We start from the raw sequence: 24,330 nt of genomic DNA, 5'->3' as shown, positions 1-24,330 counted from the left end.
CTCAGGCGTGGGATGAGTGGTCAGAAACGTGGGGTCACCAGGCGCCGGGCAGTGACGCCTGGCGACATTCTTATCCACAGGGGCCCCCGTGGCCGGCCGCAACCAAGTGCCTAACAGGACGTCGGTGAGGGTGTCGTTGAAGGGAAGCAGTGGCTCACACGAAGTCGAAGCCGTCTGGAGCACCTCAGTAAGGAGGTTAGTTTTGAGGGCTACCGAGGCCTAAAAAGGCAGTCCATGGTGACAAGAAACTCTTGCACCTGTTCGAGAGTCACCGACGGACCCGTGTAAGGCGGGTAGGCAGCGGGACTCTCCGGCTCCGAAGGAGCCGCAAAGGCAGAGCCCCTGTCCCCCTCATACGCATCCGAGGACCGACGGGGGGACGTCAGAGAGTGAACATGCTTCAACTACTTTTTATGTCGTCACTTACCGGAATCCGAGGGCGAAGACTTGGAGCCCGAGGAGCGACGACTGCGGCCCCGCGAGCAGTCCCGGGAACGGTGCCTGGACCTGGAGCGGCGTTGGGACGAGTGCCGGACCTCCAGCAGCTTCCGGCGCCGCTCCCTCAAGGCCTTAGGGGCCATGGCTCGACAGGCCCGGAAAGACCGAGAGTCATGGTCGGTCTCAAAGCAGTAGAGGCAAACATCATGGGGGTCCGTCACCGACATGTTGCGACGGCAGGCCCGACAAGAGTTAAATCCAGGCATCCCTACGTGCACCAGGAGAAAAAAGGGGGAGAGAAAAAGCCTCAAGAGTAGTCAAAAAGTGACTAAGGTACGTGCTCTATCTGGATCTGCGCTTGCTGGCGCGGAAAAAGAAAGAACTGACGTCAGTGCGCATGGGTGGTGCCTAAGTAGTCTCCGTGACGTCATCTCGGTGCTTGCAACGCCAGTGATGGGCGCGGAGCCGCACGACGCCATCTGACGCGCAGGGGTACTGCTACAGAAAACTTTCCGGATCCAGTCTGACGCCAGGGGATTGTGAGAAGTTGGCCTGATATGTAGTGCTCACTATTCTAGTGATCACTGTGTATCATTCCAAACGACCCTTATTGATGATTGGTTGTAAGTCAACCTTTTAGACCAGCTATCCTAGTAGCGTGGATACGAGCAGTCTTTAGGCTAAACTCTAGAGGGCGTGTTAAGCCAGCTGTTTACCATCACATATACCCCTTGAACGTCAAGTGAAAGGATACCACACAAGTTGTTATGAAAATAAAAGATATTTATTTATAACAAGACTACCCTGGCTCTTTATGAGTCAGGGAGCTAAGCACAATACAAAACTCTTGGGAAAATACTTCTAGTTGCACAATTTACACAAATGCCCGAAGGGCACGAGAAACCATCTACGCTAACAGTGAAATGCGAGTGGTTAGAGTCTGGAGTTACTGATTCCGGAGTGATCCGATCAGTGGGACTAAACGGAAAAGGAACTGGACACTTGTAGAGCGAACCTGCGATGGAGCACCGAAATGCTCTTGTTACCTAGCCCAGAGGCTGCGGCTGCGTGAGGTTCGGCAAGATGTCGGGAGTCCTCGTTGTAGTCTCGGGAGCCTGAAAGAAGAAGTTGCTGGCAGGCGACCAGTGTCGATGTTTCAGCGAGAACCAAGCCTGGATCGGTGTTGAAGGAAACCTGAAAGCAGAGGGGACTCAGTTCTCAACCGCTAGCCAGCGATCGTGTGGGTACCAGGAAGGTACCGGCTGAAGTCACCTCGACCAGGTGAGTGGATGACGTCGGACTCGGCTGTTCCTCGGACCAGGAGGCGCGGCGGCGACCAGGATGGAGGGCGAGCTGTCCCACGAAGGTGTCTGCTGTCGATGATGCTGGGCCCAGGAGTGGGGCAGCAGGTCTTGGCAGTGGCAAACCCACGCGGGGGAGTCAAGATGGCGTCGGGAGTGGACCCGGAGGGTCCGAGGTACTCCTCTGTTGAAGGGGAGCAAGGGCCAGTCTGGAGCAACCAGACCAGTGATGAAAAACAAACTATCGTGGTGCGTCGTGAAGAGGGCCACAAGCCGGTCGGCGAGTGGTCGGACAACGCGGTGAACAGCAAGGAGCAGAAGGGCCCCCACGCAGATCTCGTGGATGCTGGGGAGGCGGACTGCGGTGCTGGAGCCACTCAGGGTTAGGGCTTCTCAAACCCTAGGTACACTCACTCGAGGGTCCCTCGGTGGGCGTGTTAGATAAGCGTCGTGCAGGTTCTGAAGATGGCCGGTCCCGCAGGTCTCGTCACACCTACGAATCTCAGCTGGGCTGACGATGTAGGTAGAGGTCAGAGATGGCAGGGAACCCGGGTCTCGTCGAGCTGGGCAGTCTTGATCCGTGGGAGAGACGTACAGCAAACCGCAAGCGCTTAGTTGGTGCCTGCTGGTGCAGGGTGGCTACTCCTTAGCCACAAGGGAGAGTCTTCAGAAATAGTCAAGAGTTCCTTTCGTGGAAAGTAGTTCAAGATTCAGAATTATCCCATTTGGGAAGGGGACCCGCTCCCACCTTTATTCTAGGAAAAAGGGGCTGGCCTGTGACTAGGTCCTACCTATGGGTGGGGCCAGGAGGGGGGTGGTTACACCCCTATCCTTTGTCCGGCTTCGCCCCAGCTCAGGGGCTGGTGTGCCCCCGAAACTGGTTTGAGCCGGGCTATGCACAGTGAGCACCGGGGTGCCACTTGCAATCACCTTCCTTTCAGCCCTGCCTACCTGGGATACACAAACCCTGTCTGGGATGGTGCTAACACCGCCCTCGACAGGAAACCCTTTGTCCAAGCTCCCTTCGCTGGAAGGTCTCCCAGCAGCAGGAGGTCAGACTTGTGTCTGGTGGCAGCATCCATTTTGTGATGCTGAGGCTTGAGTCAACTTTAACCGGGGTTCAAGGTTACTTCCATGTCGTGCCCCTCTAAAAGGGGGGAATGCTAACCCCGTCGCCAGAATTGGCGAGGGGTTCGTATTCCAATTCGTATGACACCTTACTCGACATGTGTAGGTGATGCGATGCCAAAGTTAGCAAATAACCGCAAGGATTATAATGCATTTTAAGGTAGCTGGCCCGCGTCACCATGGAACGGCTATTTAGGACTTGGTTCCGCAAGCCGTCGACTGGCTCAGCTCGCGCCAGAGCACCGTCCCACATGATCCCCAGCACTCTGCTTTCAGGATTGATAAGGCCTGCCATAGGAGTGACTGATAGGAATCCATGTGTCCATTTTAGGGTTAGGTATAGGAATACTACACCTACAGCAACGGGTGATTACACCACCTTGCCCTAGCTGTCGTGCAGCCAGTTGTGTCAGATTTGGGCGGCCATCCAGGGGTGGCATAATACATGCTGCAGCCCCTGGTAGGCCCTGGGTACACCGATGCCCTGGATACCTGTGGTATGCTGATACAGGGACTGATAAGGCGGCCCAGTTCCAATTAGTGGATGCACCTAATGTACATGTGTGTTAATTTCGAGAGAGAACAGCTAGGCTGTGGGTCTGATTGGCAGGCCCACAGCCAGGGGAAGTCGTAAACCAATGAAGCAAAAGCAAAAAATCTGGGTGATCATAGGATTGCAGACCCTACTCTCCTACAGGGATATTCTAAGGTAAGGAATCTATCACTAACGTGTCTCTTTCAGATTGACACTTTCACTGCCTGGGTGTCAAGGAGACTAACAAATAAAGGAGAGTTCTCCCGGATGTCTTTCTGCCACAGGATGAGGAATAAATATATGGTGAAACAGTTGAGGGTCAGTTTCTGAAATAATGTGCAACATTAAACAAAATTAGGACTTTCCAGTTTATATTTAACAAGAAAAGTCAGAAGACCTTAGGTGCTGAATCAATGTAAAAAGATGTCAAAAATGTTTTTTTTCCTTTCAAGAAAAATTCTGAAGGCAGACTATTGGTGCACAGGGATCATGTACTCAAAGAATGATAAAACTGTGACACCAACTGTTACAGTAGGGCAAAACAGGATAGTGGAGCTACTGCCTACCTTAAAAGTGCAGTGAATAATTTGTAGAATAAATTGCTGCCCATCTCACCCTATTTTCACTTACTCTTTCTTTTATATAGGAATCTGAAAACAATCAGTATTACTGTCACTTTTGAGGGTTCTCCAGTTACCACTAACAGATGTTTATGGAAATAAAAATCACATTTAGCTAATAGGTGTATCTATGAAAATCACGACTCATGCTGTAGCGCTCGGAGCTGCTTTACAGCTTTTAATGTGAGTGGGGCTTGAGTACATTAAGCTACTGCTAATCACAGCATGATAAAACACCTGTGATTGCACTGGTTTAAATGTTACCCCTCATACCCTGCATAGATTTTTGATTGGATAATGTATCTACAGCCATAGTTGATTCATGCTGGCTGTGTTCCAGTAAAAGGGATGAGGGGGTGGATCACATGGATTCTAATGAAGTCACTAGCATCCAGTAAAACCACAGTGCCGTGCTGCAATATTAATGACAATGGACTCTACAGCATTGCATGGTATGTGCACCTAATTGTCATGTAATATAAAATAACACAATATTTACCGGTTATACCAGTTGAAGAGAAGCCAGTTGAGTCCTTCCAGTTGGTATTCCCTGAGCTCGTTGCCATTACTATAATCTCTAGACTGCTCTATCTTCTTCCAGGTGTTAGGAAGAGGTCGATCCTTAAAAATAGGTTCAAAAGAAAACATTAAATGTGTTAATTAGACACTGATGTCACAAAATTAATTTATTTTCACTTGAAGGGGCTATGCATATCTCCTTAAAACAAATCTACCTTTAAAAAAAAAAAAAGAAAAATCACAATGATCACTTTAGTGCCTTGTTTTGCCCAGTGAGATCCTAGTTCTCATGAGGGGGCATGAGCAGGGGAAGTGGACACTTTACAAAGCACAACAGTTACATGCTGGTATGAGCTGTTCACAGATGCAACTTAAGACACCGGCATTCACAAAAGGTGGTGGAAAAGAAGTGCAGCCAAAAGAGGTATTGAAGCACAGACATAATTCAGGAAGATGAGTGTGCAGCACCCATACATGGAAACGGATTAGGCTAGGTATTGAGAGAAGAGGAAGGTTACTGAAGAACAGGTGTGAGAGGGCCAGTATCAAATGAAACAGCAGTTTATCCAGGTATTAAAAGCTCAGAAGAACAATTGGCCTTTGTTAATTTTACCTTCTTTGTAGTGAATTGACTTAAATAATTGAAAAAATGATTTCAATTTGATGTATTCAGGAAAAAGAGGGATTCGGTGACAATCCTGGAATGCTGAGGTATTGAAAAATGAAAGCAAGGGCTGGAGGTAGGTAACAAAAAGCGGGAAATCGAAACAGGCAACAGAGTTTCCAGCATTGGTAGTAAGCTTTGGCATTAGGAAGTGAAATTCTTTAGCTTTGTAAAAAATACATACAAAAGCATGCAATATATTTTATGTTTTAAATGGAGTAAATGCAAAAACAGTTGGACAGAATGCAAAACAATGTCATACATTCACGCCAGTACAGAGATTTGGGCCTAAATCCATCGTTTTTCTGCTCACCATGCCATTCCAGTTTGAACCCAGCCATATGCAAATCAGTCTTGACCCTGTACATCATGGGAACAGTCCAGCCCAAACTGGTCCTCCCTAGACTGGAGACAAGCATCCTAGGACTTGTTTCGGGGTTTCACCCCTCTTCAGCCAGGATAGCTTGATTCCAGTGGCATGGAGAGCATGGAGCACGGAGCAAAGACTGTTTATCAGTCATCGTAGGATGTACAGTCAGATGTCATTAGGACTGAAAGCCTAAAAATCTACTTATCTTTGGTAATGCCTTATCTGGTAGAATCATGATTTAGCCGCAGATTGCTTACTTTTGAACTTTCAGGCATCAGACTGGATAGGGAAGAGTGTTTGATACCAGTACCCCTGCACGCCGGTAGGTGGTGTCGGTCGACTCCGCGTGACATTGTAGGAGTCTGGTTCGTTGTCATCTTCTATATAGGCGCCACCCCAGCTCGCTAACGGCAGTACTTTACACAAGGTTCCCTGACAAAAGCACAGCGCTATTAAGTGACTGACAACGGTGTGTTAAAAACAACTAGGGTGCTGAAGGGGAACAGCCCTTGACAAAATAATCCACAGAGCGGGGAGGATGGGTGGGTTGGTAAGGAATCTGCGGTTAGATCATGTCTCTACCCATTAAGGTGTTATAGAAGGTAAGTAACTTGGTCATCTGATAGAGACATCTAGCCGCAGATGAATTACCTTCGAACAGAAACCGAAGCAATACCTTCCCCGGAGGTGAGACTGCGGAAAAGCTATAACCCCTTCTGTGCCACGCCCTTTCCCCCTCCAGTGCCGGGCGTTACATTAGTGGGTGGGGTTCATGACGAGATAGTCTCGTCATGGGCACAGCGCGACCGTGCTCCATGACGAGACTATATCGTCATGGGCACCGAAGAGGTTAAACCAGGAGATCCTGCAAGACAGAGCAGCCAAACTGGCCCTGCCTGCGAACCTGAGAATCCAGGCAGTAGTGTATGGCAGACGTGTGCAAAGATACCCATGTGGCCGCTTGGCAGATATCGGCAAAGCTGGAGGGCTGTGGTGGCTGCCTCCGCCCTGCTGGAATGGGCCCCAAGGCTTTCAGGAGGCTGTTTCTTTGCTAAGGCATAAAATTTTTATGCAGAAGATGACCCAGAGCTATATAGTCCTCTTCTCGACAGCACGCCCCTTCTTTGCTCCCACATACCCTACAAAGAGTTGATCATCCACCTAGAAATCTTTTGTGCAATCAAGTTAGAACAATAATGCTCTTTTTGGGTACAGAGGGTGGACACGCCACTCATCCTTGGAAGGATGCGGAGGTCAATAGAAAGAAGGCAGGGTAACGGACTGTGCCAAATGGAAGGGTGTTACCAACAATGGCAGAAAATATGAACTAGTACGGAGCACTACTTTGTCCGGAAAGAAGGTAAGGTGGCTTGGTTTGGATGACAGTGCCTACAGTTTGCTAATCCTCCTGGTAGAGATTGCCATTAAAAAGGCTGTTTTGATAGTGAGCAGCCAGCGGGGACGATTGTACAGCGGCTCAAATGGTGCACACATCAAGGAGGTAATGACAAACGAATATGCTACTTACCAGTATGCATCTGTTCTTGGCATGTAGGGCTGCTGACATTCATATCTGTGCATAGATCGCCGCCTAGTGTTGGGTCCGGATGATTGCACATTGTTGTCCTGGAAGATTCTTCGAAGTATCACGAGATAGGTGGCTCCTCCCCTGGACTACAGTGCGCATGGGCATCCTCTCCATCCTCAGATTGTTTTTCGCCATTGTGGCAGTGATGGAGTAGATACAGTAAGTGATGACCATGCTATACAGTAAGTCTGAGTGCTGCAGCCGCCACAGGCGCCGGGGAGGAGGGTGGGCGATATGAATGTCAGCAGCCCTACATGCCAAGAACAGATGCATACTGGTAAGTAGCATATTCGGTTCGAGGCATGTGGGCTGCTGAATTCATATCTGTGCATAGATTACATAGCAGTCGCTCCATTAGCGGCGGCTACCTGTGCCAGCTGCAGCAGTCTGAAAAAGGGTCTTGAGAACAGCCTGTTCTACAGCTGCCTGCTGTTTTGAATGTACATCTACACAGTAGTGTTTTGTAAATGTATGTATAGTGGACCATGTGGCTGCTCTACATATGTCCTCTAAAGGAATGTTCCCTAAGAAAGCCATGGACGCCCCTAACTTTCCTGTTGAGTGGGCTCTTGGAGGAATCATTAATGTGCGTTTAGCTTTTTTATAGCAAATCTGAATACATGTAACGATCCATCTGGCTATCCCTGCTTTGGAAATGGTGTTGCCCTTGTGTTGTGGAGAAAAGGCAACGAACAATTGTTTTGTTTTCCTAAAATCCTTTGTTCTGTCTATATAGTACATGAGGGCCCTCTTTACATCTAGTGTATGGAGCATTCTCTCTGCGACATTTTCTGGATTTGGAAAGAAAACAGGTAGTTCAATAGTCTGATTCATGTGGAACTGCAATATCACTTTAGGCATGAATGTGGGGTTGGTACGTAGTACGACCCTGTTTGCGTGAACCTGTATGAATGGCTCTTGAATGGTTAGTGCCTGGAGTTCACTAACTCTTCTCAACGAAGTGATTGCCACTAAGAAAGCTACTTTCCAGGTGAGGAATTGAATCTCACATGAATGTAGAGGTTCAAAAGGTGGACCCATCAATCTTGTGAGGACCACATTTAGGTTCCACACTGGTGCCGGTGGGTGTCTTGGAGGAATCACTCTTTTGAGTCCCTCTAAGAAGGCTTTGATGGCAGGCACTCTGAATTAAGAGAGGTGCTGCCTGTTCTGAAGATAGGCTGCTATTGCGGTTAGATGTATACGTATGGAGCTGTATGCCAGATTGCACCGGTATAAGTGTAACAGGTAACAGATGATTTTCTGAATGGATGCATCCAGCGGATTAATGTCATTGTTTTTACAGTAAATGACAAATCTTTTCCATTTAGCCGCATAGCAAGCTCTGGTTGTGGGTTTCCTGGCCTCCTTGATGATATTCATACATTCCGGAGGCAGGTTCAGGTAGCCAAACTCTAAGACTTCAGGAGCCAGATCGCCAGGTTTAGATGTTGCGGATCTGGGTGCTGAATTTCGCCATGGTTCTGCGTTAAAAGTTTGGGTGTTAGCCGCAGTCTTTGATGCGGTACCACGGAAAGTTCTAGAAACGTGGTGTACCATGGCTGGCGTGCCCACGTTGGAGCAACCAGGATGAGTGTTATCGAGTGTTGCCTTAGTTTGCGTGCCACTAGCAGTATTAATGGCGCTGGGGGAAAAGCGTACACAAATCTGCCTGACCAGTTCATCCATATCGCATTGCCCTGCGACTGTGGATGGGGGAACCTGGCGGCAAAGCTTTGGCATTTTGCGTTCTCCCTTGTGGCGAATAGGTCTATCTCTGGATGACCCCACTGCTGGAAGTGCGGTTGGAGTACTGACGGATGCAGCTCCCACTCGTGCATTTGGTGGCTGTGTCTGCTGAGCAGATCCGCTATCTGGTTGTCCGTGCCCGGGAGGTGTTCCGCCATGAGGAACATGTTCCTCTGAATGGCCCACTTCCACATGCTCTGAGCAAGATGAGACAACTGTGGAGAGTGTGTTCCTCCCTGCTTCTGTATGTAGTACATGGCAGTCATGTTGTCCGTCCGGATCAACACGACTTTGTTGCACAAGTGTACTTTGAATGCCTTTATTGCCAGGAAGATTGCCATCAGTTCCAGAAGGTTGATGTGCATCTTCTTTTGCTGTGTTGTGCATAGTCCCTGCACTGTGTAATTGAGTACATGAGCTCCCCATCCCTGGAGAGACGCGTCCGCTGTCAGTATTATTTGTGGAACAGGCTCTTGGAACGGTCAGCCCTTGCAAAGGTTTTGTGGATTCCACCAATGCAGAGAGTTGTATGCCCGACCGCTTACCAACACTAGGTCTTTCAACTGTCCTTGAGTCTGATTCCATTGACGTGCCAAGCAGTCCTGAAGCGGGCGCATATGTAGTCTGGCGTGCGGGACTATGAAGATGCAGGAGGCCATCATGCCTATCAACTGCATGGACACTCGCGCTGGAAGGGAGTGTTGAGGTCTGAACTTTGTTATCAGCAGTTGCATGCTGTTGATCCTCACTAAATTGGGCTGAGCAGTGGCTGCCAGAGTGTCTATGGTCGCGCCCAGGTACTGCCGTACGTGGGCGGGTTGAAGATGTGATTTTGGATAATTCAGTGAGAATCCCAGACTGTGAAGAAGGTGAATGGTGTGGGATATGTGGCTGGCACACTGCTGGGCTGACTTTGCCTGAATAAGCCAGTCGTCCAGGTAAGGGAAGACGTGAATGTGCTGTCTCCGTAAGTGTGCAGCCACTGTCGCTAGGCACTTGGTAAAGACCCTGGGCGCTGTCGTCACTCCGAAAGGGAGGACTTTGAACTGATAATGTTGATTCTGAATAGTGAACCTGAGATATTTTCTGTGTGATGGGTGCATGGGTATGTGGAAATACGCATCTTTCAAATCTAGTGTTGCTAGGAAGTCTCCCTGACTGAGTAACGGCAGAACCTGCTGGAGGGTGAGCATATGAAAATGCTCTGACAGAATGTATTGGTTGAGAGGTCTTAGGTCCAGTATAGGTCTCAGAGACCCGTCCTTTTTTGGGATTAAGAAGTACAGAGAATACACCCCTGAGCCACGTTGTTCTACAGGCACGAGCTCTATGGCTCCTTTCTGCAGCATACTTAGTACTTCCTGCTGCAATAATGTCAAGTGCTCTGCGGACATAGGACGGTGTCTTGGTGGTATGTTGGGTGGATTGGATGTTAATTCTAGACAATAACCGTACTGGACAATTTTTCTGACCCACCTGTCTGTGGTGATGGATCTCCAGACTGGCAGGAACTGTTGGAGTCACCCCCCGACTGGTGTTATGTGGTCGGGCGGCAGTGACAAGACGTCACTGTTTGTTATTGGCGGAGGACCTGGTGTTGTTGTTTCCCCGTCCTCCGCCTTTGGTGCTGGATCCACGATATCCACCCCTATTGGTCTTATTATAGGTACTCTGGGTACCTCCTTTATTGTGCTGCTGCTGGGACCCCTGACCTCTAGCTGCTCCTCTATTCCCGGGGCGACGAAAGGAGCCACTCCGAAACTGCTGCGACTGTAGAGCCCCCATAGATTTTGCAGTTTGTGTCCTTTTTAATCTTTTCTAGTGTAGTATCAACCTCGGAGCCAAATAAAAAGTCTGGGTTGACTGGTTGATTCAAGATATTAGTTTGAATTTCAGGTTTGAAATCTGATATTCTCAACCATGCGTGCCTCCTTAACATCACACTAGTGTTGATTGCCCTAGCTGCAGTGTCAGCTGCATCTAGTGCGCATTTGATGGACGGATTTGTAATGAGTTTTCCCTCTCTGATGAGGAGCTCCGCTCCATCTTTTTAGTCATCTGGTAGGTGTTCCATTAGTGTTTCTAGGGTATCATAGTGTGACCTGTCGTATCTGGCCAGGAGTGCCTGAGTGTTGGCAATGCGCCAGATGTTTGCTGCTTGTGCTGCTATCCTTTTTCCCGATGTTTCTAGCACTTTGGACTCCTTGTCTGGAGGAGGAGCATCACCGGTGGTTTGCGAGTTAGCTCTTTTGCGAGCATTAGAAACTACCATTAAGTCCAACGGCAATTGACCCTTAATGTACATTGGGTCTCCTGGGGCTGGTTTGTATTTTTTTTCTATTCTTGGGTTCAATACCCGTGCTCTGGTTGTCTCCTTAAAGATGTCCTTAGCATGTTTAATAACCCCTTTTAGCATTGGTAGAGTCTTGACCGTTGTTTCTGATGGTGAGAACGTGTCCACCAAGAAATCCTCTTCCACCGAGTCAGAATGAAGTTCCACTCCATGATTGGCCGCCGCTCTTTCAATGAGGGCGTTAAAAGCAGCAGTATCTTCATTGGGAGATGTTTTTATATTATAAATATGAGTGTCAGGAACATTTTGTGGGTCTCCTGGGTCATTAGGGTCTCCCCATGCTTGATCCTGGTCTTACTGTTGTTCATCAGGGTCAATATCCCCAGGATAAGTGGTATCCTCATGATAGCCCTCTCCTACATCCGCCTCAGAGTGTGCGGGAGAAAAGGATTGTGGTTCCTGATGATATGTTTGGTAAGGTTCCACAAGCACTGGTGTCGAACCTGACGCTATTTTATTTTTCAGTGGAATTTTGTATGATTTCAAAGTCTTTTATGGGACAATTTTCCGCTTGCGGAACAACAGTCTACCAGTGTCGACGTCGATAAACTGGTCCTGTGAGTCTTCGACATCTGTCCTTCCTGTCGACACCGTTTGTGGTTGTTCGATACTCTTCCTAAGTTCGAACATCTTAGGTGTCCCCGGTGGTGGCAATCCAAACTTGATCGGTGCGGGCGCCGAGTGAGCCTTAGCGACCTTCTTCGGTTCGGGACCAGTTTTCGGTTCGAGAGTGTCCCGTTCCCTGATGCGATTCAGGGACTCCGATACCATTTGCAACGTGAATGTCGACGGTGCTTTCGATCCGACAGGCTCTTTGGAGACAGGCCTCGACGCGGTCTCCAGTTTCTTTCCTGTCTTCGGGGCTTCGATCTGCTCAGCACTCTTTGGTGTCGATGTAGTCGGATCGACCACCTTGACCTTGGTCTTCGGTGCCCCAACCTTCGGTGCCATAGGCCTCTGCGTCTTCTCGGGACCAAGGGCCTTCTTTTGTTTCTCGGTGCCGAAGTCCTTTTTTGGTTTCTCGGTACCGAAGTCCTTCCTTGGTTTGTTGGCTCCGATGTCCTTCTTTAGTGTCGACGGATTGGAAGGTTTCTATGCCTTCGATCAACCCTGAACCAGTTGCACTTTCGGTTTCGATTTGACCGGTGCAGGTTTTGGTTTCGATTTTACAGAACCGACTCCAGTCTTTTTTGATGTTTCTGGCTCTTTTGAAATGTTCGAAGCCGGGCTTTCATGCGGGGCTGTAGAATGATCCAACCGATCTTGGGTAAGGCCCGCAGGCGATCCCTCGACCTGAGCCTTATCAAGACTATCTCCCTCGGCCTCCGCATCGACGGATTGGCCTAGCTCCTCGCTTGAGCTATCTTCCTCGGCCCCAAGGGCCTCCTCGTCGTCTCCTACCTCGTCGACATCTTCTTCCCTGAAGATCTCCTCATCTTCGTCGTCATATTGGGAGTCATGCTCTGAAGCAGGGTCCGATGGGTCTTGAACATCCTGCTCTTCTACCTCTTCGACACTCTCTGCTTCTTCGTCCTTGGTACTGAATATGTTAACCGGGTTAGGCGCAGATTTCTTGGCCTCCAATCGAGCCGCTCATCGATTCCAAAGGGTCTTCTTCGACCGGAACCGGGCGCAGGCCATACATTTGGTCTCATCATGATCCGGTGATAAACATTTGTTACACACCGGATGGACATCGACGTGTGGATATTTGGCGTGACATAGAGGGCATCTTTTGAAGGAAGTCCTCGATTCCATCTTCGAACGTCAATCGATGTTCGGACCGAAACTCGATCCGATAAAGGTGAATTAGTTCGAAAACCAGTATAATAATCTATCGATACCGAACGCAAACGATACCGACGATATCTAAAGGCTTTTGGCCCTGAATAAAGTTTTCCTAACTTGAGCTAAGATAAGCACATCCGAACCCAATGGCGGAAAAAAACAATCTGAGGATGGAGAGGATGCCCATGCGCACTGTAGTCCAGGGGAGGAGCCACCTATCTCGTGATACTTCGAAGACTCTTCCAGGACAACAATGTGCAATCATCCGGACCCAACACTAGGCGGCGATCTATGCACAGATATGAATTCAGCAGCCCACATGCCTCGAACATTAAGGTCCCAATGGGGCATTATAAAAGGAGAAGGGGGAAACAAATGGGTTAACCCCTTCAAACATCTCTGCACAAGAGGGGACTTAAAGAGTGATGGCTGATCCAACTGCTGGAGAAAAGCAGATAGGGTCAAAAGGCAGCTCTTCAGAGTTCCCAGTGAAGAGCCCTGCTGGGCGAAAGAATTAATAGAAGGAGATCTGATAGGGAGGCCAACAAGGGGTCTACAGACAGTTCTGGACAACATTTACAAAATTTTCTGTATCGGCAGGCATACACCAACTTCGTGGAAGGCAGCCTGGCTGACAAAATGACTTTGCAGACTCTGGGGGTGGAAGGTCAAAGGCTGTCAACTGTCGCTGCTCAATCTCCACGCAATGAGGAGGAGAGTGGACAGGTTCGAGTGGAGGACACTTCCCTGCTGCTGCGACAGAAGATCATCCTGAGGGGGTAGCCTTATCGGAGGATCGATGCTCATTTCCAGAAGCTAAAGATACCAGATTCTCTGTGCCCAGTCCGGAGCAACAAGAACGACTTGTGCCTGGTCGCTCTTGATCTTCTTGAGCACTCCAGGCAGGAGTTGCATGGGTGGAAGCCTGAGCTCCACTAGCAACCAAAAGTGTCACCGAGCAAGAGCCGCGAAACTACATCACACAAAACTACTGACATTGCACTTTTTCTTCAGAGGTGAACAGATCTAACCAAGGCTCTCCCAACGCTGAAAGTCCTTGCACCACCTCCAGATGGAGATGCCACTCGTGATCCGTAAGACATCAGCAGCTGAGTTTGTCCGCTCCGGTGTTCAGAGAACCAGCCAGATGTAGAACCCCAAGGGAAATGCCCTGTTCCAGCCAATTCCAGAGACGCAAGGTCTCTTGACAAAGGGTCCACGACCCCACACCGTCCTGTTTGTTACAGTACCACATGGTAGTAGAGTTGTTGTCCATGAACACCTGAACTAGCCTTCCATTGATGGATGGTACAATGGTTTTCAGTGCCAATCTGATCGCTTGAAGCTCCAACAGGTTGATATGGAACCTGGCTTCCGCCGGAGACCAGAGTCCTCTGATCTCCACCTTCCCCAGATGGCCACCCCATCCCAGAAGAGACACATCCTTCCCTACTGTGAGATCTGAGTGGGGAAGGGAGAGGGGTATGCCTCTGATCTAATCGCTGTTTGATAGCCACCACTGCAGGTCTTTCGCAGTGCCCTCTGATATCTAAACCAGGTCCGTCAGATTTTCCCAATGCTGTGCCCATGGGAACTTCAGGTCCCACTGCAGAGCCCGTATGTGCCATCTGGCATTGTCCACAATCAAGTGGCAGGAGGCCATGCGGCCCAATAGCCTCAGTCATTCTCACTGAAATCAAGGATAGAGGCTCAAACATCAGTATCATAGCCTGAATATCCTGGACTTGCAGCTTGGGAGAATGAGCCTGAAACTGCAGTGTCCAGAATTGCTCTGATGAAAGGGAGCATCTGAGAGGGAGTCAGGTGTGACTTGGGCACGTTGATAGTGAACTCCAGCGAATGCAGGAAATTCGCCGTAATCTGGAGGTGAGATACTACTGCTTGGGACAAGCCAGACTTCAACCACCAGTTCTCGTGATAAGGGAAGCCTGGAACCCCTGATCTTCGCAGAAGGGCTGCGACCACCTCGATCACATTTCTAAACACCAGAGGGGCACTGGTGAGGCCAAAGGGAAACACGGAAACTCTGAGTGCTTACGGCTCACCATAAACCGCAGATAGCGTTGATGGGCACGCAGGATGAGGATATGGAAATAGAAGTTCTGCAAGTCCAATTCTACCATCCAGTCTCCCGGGTACAGGGCAGACAGGACCTGAACGACGGTGAGCATCTTGAACTTCTCCTTTTTGAGGAAGTAGTTGAGGGCTCTGAGGTAGAGGATAGGACTAAGGCCTCCATCCTTCTTTGGATCCAGAAAATAGAGTGGTTAACAACCACAGCCTATGTCTGGCCCGGGAACCCTCTCTATAGCTCCCTTGGACAAGAGTTTTGACTTCCTTGCGGAGTTGGGCAAGGTGATCCTCCGTTCGCGGATCGTAAGTTGCAGGCATGGATGGAAGGGAAGTCTTGAAGGGGAGGGAGTAGCCCCTTCAGATTATTTGCAGTGGTGGCGGTGATGACCTATCGAGCCACCAACAGAACGTTCATGATCCAGGGGGATCGGGCCAGGAAGGCTTTGGGGTGGAGGAGGGTAGTGTGGATTGGCTAGACTTCTGGCCACCCAATCTTCAGGGTCGGGGTGAACAGCGTCTACGACCCCGCAGAGGTTGCTGAACTTGCTGGACCCTGTGGCTGGAATAGAGTTGGTGCGATTGGAAGCCCCTTCTGCAGCCACAAAACGAGTGAAAACCAGACCCCGGCAGGGTTGACATGGTGAGGCCTAAGGACTTGGCTGTAGCCCACGAGTTCTTAAAACGCTCAAGCACTGCATCAGCTTTGTCTCCGAAGAGACGGGAGCCATCATAGGGCATGTCCATAACAGCCTGGACAACCCCTGAAAATCCAAACCTCCTCAGCCAGGCATGGCCCCGTATGGCCACCACTGAGGAAATCGCTCTGTCTTGCAAGTCTGTTGTGTCCAAACCACAGCAGATGGAGATCTTTACTGCATCTCTCCTATATGAGGCTGGCTTTGGTATATAGTGCACACTTATTTAAGTAAAGCACCTTGCACTAATCCAGACAACACTTGGGGTGATTTCAGGGGTCTTACAGAACCGTAGAAAGCTCTCTAAGTGCTAGCTGTAGAGAGCAGCTTTCAGGCTTAGTGCAGAAGGAGTGTTAAGTAGCTTGTGTACCAGAACTAATCATATAGTATAGATTACATGAAAAAGAACCACACTGTGTAGTTTTAAAAATAGTTATATTTATTATACACACCCACTAACAAATTGGTATACCTCCACCCCGAGATATAAACAATACACAATATTTTAAATGTAAAACAGGTAAGTAAGCACAAATACACAGTGGTCTCCAGGGGGAGACTGTGGCAAAGAGCTGAACGTAAATCTGACATCTAGAATGTAAGTAGGTCAGAGAGAATAGTGGGAGGGAACTTTGAGGAGGGAGAGGTAGTTGGAGATGAAGCGCTGTTGGATGAGGGGTAATGAATAAAACTGAACATACCTTAGACTGCAATGGTGTCGTGACTCTATGAGACATTTCTGGCGATGCAGGATGGGATTGGAGTTTGCAGCGTAAGGAACACCTCATCAAGGCGGAAGATGTGGGGTGTTGTGGACCCTATTCCAGGTTGGCTTGGAGTGAGGATTTGCTTTGTGAAGATATTACATCTTGCTTGAGAGTAGGAAGCAGCAGTAACCCTAAGAGCGTTGTTTTGAGGCAGCTGTCCGTCTCAACCACATAAAAGGGCACAGTCGGGCAAGTGGCGTGAGGAAGTAGAGAGCTGGTTACATTGTCGAGACACTCCAGCGCATGTTGAGGACGACGCGTGTTATCTTGCTCACGTGCTGTGACTGGTGCACGTGGTGCAGATGGCTGAGCCTTTCACGGCGTGCGAGGTCAGGAGAGCAGAGGAACATCCACTTTGCTCACTGGATCCCCGGTCTTACCGTCCTCGTTTTTCTCATCATGAAAAGAGACGCGCATGCGCGTAGTATACTGTAGTTACGATTGGATAATTTTTTTTTCTTCTTCGTCTCTGCGAGTGCACATTTTAAGTTGGGCCAAGTTTCTCATCTGTTCACCATTTCTTGGGACAACGAACGCTTCGGGAAGAATATATAGTTGGAATTACAGCGGCCATAATGGATTGATGGTTCTTTGATGCATGTTAAGGGTGTTAACGATGAAATGCACATCAGTTTAAAGTGTTTGTTGTTACCATTCAAAATTTGTGTTATATTAATCTGACTATACATTTATATGTGTTTTTTTTCAAAAAGCTATTTCTTTTAGCAGTGACCGTTCCTCCGTTCTCATTCGGTGATCAATCATCATCGGTGACACACACCTGCGGTGTGTCAAGAAGCTGTGTTTAAAAGAAAGTCAGGAAACATTACAAGTCCTCCATTTTTCTTACTCGGCCCTGGGGAACCAGTGATTAGATGGGCCAAATGGAAAAAGATTTAATGCAATTATGCGTGTGTGTGTGGTGGAACGAATCAGAGTGCATAGAGGAAACATGTTTTGTTATTGCACCGTTTGGGTGCAGAGGGACAAGATGTGTTGGAGACCCTACCAGAACTCGCTCAAGCTGAAGCACGTGACCTTAATGAGTTTGAAATAGCCATAGTCAAATTAGATAGGCACTATCTACCAAGGGTCAGTACAATTCTGGAGAGGTATCACTTTGGTTTGAGAAGTCAAGATCAAATGAGTCAGTAGAAGAGTTTGGCGCGAGTTTAATAAAATTGGCTTCAAATTGTAAGTTTGGGAGTGCAATTAAAGAAAGAATTCAGGACCAATTTGTATTACATTGCAACAGTGACAACATACATGAAGAGTTATGGATCAAGGATGAACCACCGCTTGAGGAAGTAATCTTAGACGCCAAAAGAGTAGAATATATGTTGAAGTGTGTGGGGAAACTCAAAGCTGATAAGGTTTCAAAAGGTACGGATAAACAAGAGGTGAAAGGTGTGTGAAAAGTGAAGGCACAAAAAAAAATTAGGAAAGTAGAACCAGCAGTGAAGGGACAGAAGAAGCTAGAACCAAGTTTTAAGGGCACATGCTACAGATGTGGACTTCAAGGTCACAAGGCCAATGATACGTTTTGTCTAGCATGGTCACAGATGAGCAACTCCTGTGGAATCAGAGGGCATTTTAGCAGATGTTCTAGGATTAAGAATAGAAAAGCTGTTAGGACTAGGAGTCAAGAAACATGTCAAGAAGTAGTGTTACAAATAAGAGAAGCAAACAGGTTGTTTCCCTCTGGGATGGTAACTATTGATGGATAACAGGTTTCAATGAAATTTGATTCATTCTCACGTATTACCATCATCTCTAATCAGACATTTGAAGAGACATTTGCAGAAGAAAGGCAACCGAAGCCAATGGATAAACATCCTGGTTGTGATGGAGGGACTAAGATTGAGATTTGGGGTATTTTTAAGCTGACAAAGGCATAAGTGGGAAGACTACATCTGGTAGAATGTATGTCAGGATGACGACTTATTGGGGTGGGCTCACCAGAGAGAATTTGGAGTGAGTTAACATCCTAAAATAATTACTCAGGTTCAGGTGGATGAAGTTAATGCTAAGCAGGACAAGTTCTTGAAGGAATTTGAAGGTTTGTTTCAGAATAAACTGGGTAAATTACAGGGGTACAAACAAAATCCGATCATGGATTGAATCCAACCCCATCAGTAGCCAAAGTCAAAAGAATTCCCATACACATGCAATTTGCAGTGCCAGATGAATTGGAAAGGTTGTGTGAGTGTGGTGTAATTGAACCAGTTGAAGCTACTGAATGGTTGGGTCCCATAAAAGTGGCATGCAAAGGGAATGGAGACATTAGTCTTTGTGTGGATTTGCGAGCGCCCTTGACAAGGAAATGATAGTGGACAAATTTCAGGTACCCAACATCGAAGAAATGTTTACAACATTTGCAAGGGCAATATTTTTCACCACTCTTGACTTAGTGCAAGGCTATCCAAAAGAACTTGACGAAAACTCACAAGATCTAACTGAGTTTATAACGCCATTTTGCGTATATCATTTAAAAAGAAAGCCTTGTGGCTTAATCTCGGCAGCTGCGGTTTTTCAAAGGATCATGGTAGGAAATTTAAAGGGTCTACCTGGTATAAAGTGTTATCAGGATGACATCCTTATTTTTGGAGCTACAAGTTCTGAACATGATCCCCAAGTGAGGAGAGTACTAAGCAAATTGCAAGATGTGGGTCTAACATTCAAGGCTGAAAAGTGCAAGTTTGGTGTTACTGAGGTCTGTTAACTGGGATACAAGGTTGCAGAAACAGGAACCAAACCAAGTACGGAACTGTTGGGAACAATCAAATTACTTTAAGAACCAAAGTCGAAAGAGGAATGGTGGAATATTACAGAAGGTTTATCAAGGACTTTGCTAGTAAGACATTCATTATGAGGAAATTATTAAAGAAAAGGGAAGAGTTTGTGTGGGATACTATGTGCAGAAATGAATTCATAAGGGTAAAACAATAACTGAATAATGCACTCTCTCTTCAGGCTTATGATTCATTGTGTGACACCAAAGAGGTATGTGATGCCAGTGCCAGGGGTTTGGGGGCTCTACTGATTCAGACCAAAGACGGGGAGGAGAATTTGATACACTGTATCTCACGGACCTTGAGAGATGCAGAATGTAATTATTCCGTCAGAGAGGAAGTCTCTTGCAGTGCATTGGTCTATCAATAGATTCAAACAGGTTTTGTGGGGAATCAATATCACTGAACGAGCGGATCATAAGTCACTAGTAGAAGTATTTACAAGGAAGGTTTTGATTCAATCTCTTCACGCACTAGGCCATGGATTGTGAATTTACAGGATTTTTGTTTTGCTGTGCAGTATGTTCCTGGGGCCAGCAATTACTCTGCAGACTGCTTATCGAGATTAGTGAATGTGATGAACAGACTTGGTTAGAAGTCAGGACATCGATGAGAAGGAGATAGTGAGTGTTAGTGAAGTAGCTGATGGCACAATAACTGAAGATGAATGGTTGGAGGAACTTCAGTCCGATGAAGAAATAAAAAGAGTAATATGGGTGGTAAGCTTAAGTAAACCAAACACAGCAGAGTTAGATCACAAAGGAAAGTGGGGGGAAATTTTGTGTGAACTTGCAGTACAGTGTTTCTATTGAGAGGGACAAGGTTAACTCCACCTAAGAAATTGAGACAAAGTATTACAACTAGCTCATGATGGTCACAAGGGTATTGTCAAAACCAAAGGAAGTCTCCGAAGAGATTTTTAGTGGCCAGTGCTTTATCAAGATGTGGAGTGCATGATAAGGGACTGTGTGGAGTATGTGGCGCGTGATAACGGTTACAAATCAAATGCCCATGGTTTGCAGGAACTTTACCGAAAAATCCATGGGAGGAGATAGCCATGGACATTTTGGGTCCAGGAAGAGGCAACCTTGCTAATCCCAGTATTTTGGTATTAATGGATCTATATTCTAGGTGGGTCGAAGTATCGTGTGTGTATGATATATCTTCCTCTGCAGTTAAGTTTCTAGAGTATATTTTAAAACGTGAAAGCTTTCCACTGTACTTACTTACAAACAATGGGGTGCAGTATTGTTACCAAGAGACTGCATCTTTTGGAATTGAGCAGAAGAAATCACCCTTGAGGCAAATGGTGCCATAGAGAGGGTTGTCGAAACATTAAAGGAAGGAATACAGCTGGCAATAGTTAATGATATAGACTGGAATGAGGAACTGTCAAACAAGGGAGATCTCCAACTGAAATGTGTCCTGGTTGGATGTACAGGAACAATGGCTGCGTGGATAATACATTAGGAGAATGGAGAGGTAAGGAGATTGTAGATCAAAATAAGAATAAAGAAATCTTTGACACAAATAGGAGGTGAAAAATGTGGAAGTCAAGGTGGGAAATTTTGTGAAATTAGGAGCACACAAGGGTTACGCTGATTTGTCCAAATTTACTATGAGACTAGAAGTGATTATATGTTTAAAGAAGGATATCAAGACGCATGATGGTCGCATTTGGAAAAAGAGCAGGGTGGTTGTTCTTAACCAAATGCAAGATCGTTCTTGTAATTGCAGGCATTTGCCTGTAGGCTGCAGTAGAGTATCAAGAAAACAAAGAAAACTGACACCTTGCCTTTAAGACATTAGAGTAGGGGGACCGTGCCTTTAAGACCTGCAGGAGACCCCTTGCTCCCATGATGCACCACAGGTGGCAGTTAGGTCAGTTCTTTTTGACGGTGCACCCGCACCTGAGTAGATCTGCAATCAATAAACAATAACTTGATGAGAAATGTTCATCCGGGGAGGTGGGTGGGTCGCTTATGACTTTGATGAGTATACCCCTGGATGAGAACTAGGATTACAGGTAAGTAACTAATCCTTCTCATCCAGGGGATACTCATCAATAGTCAATCTATGAATAGAGTAGCAAGCCCATACCCAAAGTCTCGCGGACGAGCAAAATAGTATCTAGAACATGCATTAACATCACCTTAGCATAGCAGTTATGCAAACAAATTCCTCAAAGAGGCCTGCCCCACCTGGGCGTCGGCCTGTGCGTCTGAATCTAGGCAATAATGGCGTGTAAAGGTATGTATGGAACGCCATGTAGCCGCTTTGCAAATTTCAGACATGGGAACGTTGCGAAGGAGAGCTACAGTAGAAACTTTCCCTCTAGTAGAGTGTGCTCTTGGTCTAACCTGTAGAACCTTGTGAGACAGTTGATAAGCCAAGGCTATACAAGAGACAATCCATCTAGAAATGGACCTCTTGGAGGCAGCCAGCCCGGTATTTATTGGACCGTAATTGACAAAGAGCCTGTCAGACTTTCTAAGCGAAAGGGTTTTGGCAAGATAAAATGTCAATACTCTCCGGAGGTCTAGAGAATGTAAGGTTCTCTCCGGAGGAGTGGTTGGCTGAGGAAAGAAAGTGGGCAGCGTGATCACCTGATTAATGTGGAAATCCGAGACCACCTAGGGCAGGAAGCTCGGATGAGTACGTAGCACCACTCTATTGGTATGCAACACAGTATAAGGTTCCTTGCAGCAGAGGGCCTGAATTTCACTTACCCTGTGGGCAGAAGTGATGGCTACTAAGAAGGCAGCCTTCCAGGTCAGATGCTGTAAGGATGCCTTATGAATAGGCTCGAGAGGAGCTCCCATCAACTTAGAGAACAATAATGTTGAGTTCCCAGGGAGGGGAAGGAGACCTCACTGGTGGAAATACTTTAAGCCCTCCTAGGAAATCTTTGACTACCGGCATCTGGAAGAATGAGGCCTGTGTAGGAGATTTTCTATAAGCTGTGATAGCAGCTAAGTGGACTCTGATAGATGTATACTACAGACCCGACTTTGCTAAGTGTAACAAGTAGGGGAGAATAACCTGTTCCTGACCCTGGATTGGATCAAGGGCGTTATCTCTACACCAAATGTAGAACCTCTTCCACTTGAAGGCATAAGACTTCCTAGTGGAGGGCCTTTTTGCTTCTCGCAGAATGTTCATACAGTCCGCCGGAAGATTTAAATGTCCGTACTGGATGAGTTCAGGAGCCATGCCGTCAAGCGAAGAGAGGGGAGGTTGGGATGGAACACTCTCCCCTGGCTCTTGGTCAGTAAGTTCGGCAGGCAAGGCAATCTCCGGTGTGGCACCTCTGACAGCTGGAGTAGATCCGGGTACCACCACTGGCGGGGCCACTCCGGAGCTATCGGGATCATCCGCGTTCTGGTCCTGTAGAATTTCTGTATCACCGCTGGGATGAGAGGGAGAGGAGGAAAAGTGTACAGCAATGTCCGCGACCAGCTGATCAAAAGTGCGTTCCCCTGAGATCCCTGTTGGGGAAACCTGGAGGCAAAGACACGGCATTTCTTGTTTGCCGCGTCTGCGAAGAGGTCGATGTCCGGTACTCCCTACTGCCAGAAAACCTCTTGGGCGACGTCTTCGTTGAGCACCCAGTCGTGCGCTTCGACGAAGTCTCTGCCGAGGCCGTCTGCCTGCACGTTCAGGGTCCCTGGCAGGTGAACAGCGATGATCGAAATCCTCTCGCCAGTAGCCATCTCCAAATGGACTGAGCTTCCAGAGATAGGACTCGTGATCTGGTGCCTCCTTGGTTGTTCAGATAGAACATAGTTGTCGTGTTTACAATAAAGAACTTGGTGGATATGCTGGAGTGATCTGCACATCATTATATGTACATAAATAATGTCATCAAACAGTAAAGATTCAAACAGTAGTATTGGGTGCTGACACGAAGCCAAATACTCATCAACTAAGAGTATTAAACATATCTTTGCGACTATAGAGAATCCAAAGATTTAAATCCACTAGAAAGGCAACGCAGCACACCACCATAGTCTAATAATACCCTGAATTATCCATTTCCTTGAGTAGTATCCATATATTGTAAAGTTCATATACAGATGTTCATCATTGTCCAGCCTTGAGAAAGCCCTGTGGGCGAAACGCGCGTCGGCTGCGGTTTAAGTATTGGATACATACTTGGCTAATAAAACATTCAACACAACAACCTTATCAAGATTGGACAATGATGTACATCTGTATATGAACTTTACAATATATGGATACTACTCAAGGAAATGGATAGTTGTCGTGTTGTCTGTCTGAATCTGAACGTGGCTGGCTCGGAGAGACGGGTACAAGGATTTGAGAGCCAGATGGACTGCTCGTAGCTCCAAGAAGTTTATGTGATAACTGTTCGGTATTGGACCAGAGACCTTGTACCAGAAGCTGGTCCATATGAGCACCCCAGCCCTGCATGGAGGCATCTGTGACCACTGACTGTGTCGGAGGCGTCTGATGGAAGGGGACGCCATGAAGCAGATGGGAGCGTTTCATCCACCATCTGATGGAGTCTTTGGCGGCTTGGTGAAGAGAGATCAGATCTTCCCAGCGACCGGACCTCTGCGACCACTGATCCTCTGGCTCTTGTTGAAGAGGACGCATGTGAAGACGTGCGTTGGGTACAATGTAAATGCACGAAGCAATCGACCCCAGAAGTGACGACACTTGCCTGGCTGTGGGGAATGCAGTGTCGAGAAGTGCGTAGCATTTCTGAAGCATGGATAATAACATCTCCTCCGAAGGACACACGCTTGCCTTTGCGGAGTCCAGAGAGGCACCCAGGTAATGAATCCGCTGAGTGGGATTGAGGACCGACTTTTTGTAGTTGACCTGTAAATCCAGCGACTGAAGCAGATTGAGGCAGAACGAGAGATGGCTCTGGAGTCTAACAGGAGTGGAACTCTTCAGGAG

The 24,330-nt window shown here is 47.5% G+C and overlaps 1 protein-coding gene across 7 annotated transcripts in view; it reads right to left on the bottom strand.

The window, feature by feature from the left end:
- CHD9 (chromodomain helicase DNA binding protein 9) overlaps positions 1–24,330 on the bottom strand; it is a 1,905,864-nt gene that overhangs the window by 1,298,443 nt on the left and 583,091 nt on the right. For all 7 annotated transcript variants that reach the window (XM_085637757.1, XM_085637759.1, XM_085637761.1 and 4 more), the window contains one exon: positions 4,522–4,643. In XM_085637757.1, the coding sequence (XP_085493883.1) occupies positions 4,522–4,643 (122 nt within the window). The remainder of the gene's footprint in view (positions 1–4,521; positions 4,644–24,330) is intronic.

This window comes from Triturus cristatus, chromosome 12, assembly GCF_964204655.1.
Source record: "Triturus cristatus chromosome 12, aTriCri1.1, whole genome shotgun sequence".
Classification (NCBI taxonomy): domain Eukaryota; kingdom Metazoa; phylum Chordata; class Amphibia; order Caudata; family Salamandridae; genus Triturus; species Triturus cristatus.
Note: the sequence above shows the minus strand (reverse complement) of the source record. Positions and strands in the feature narration are given on the sequence as shown.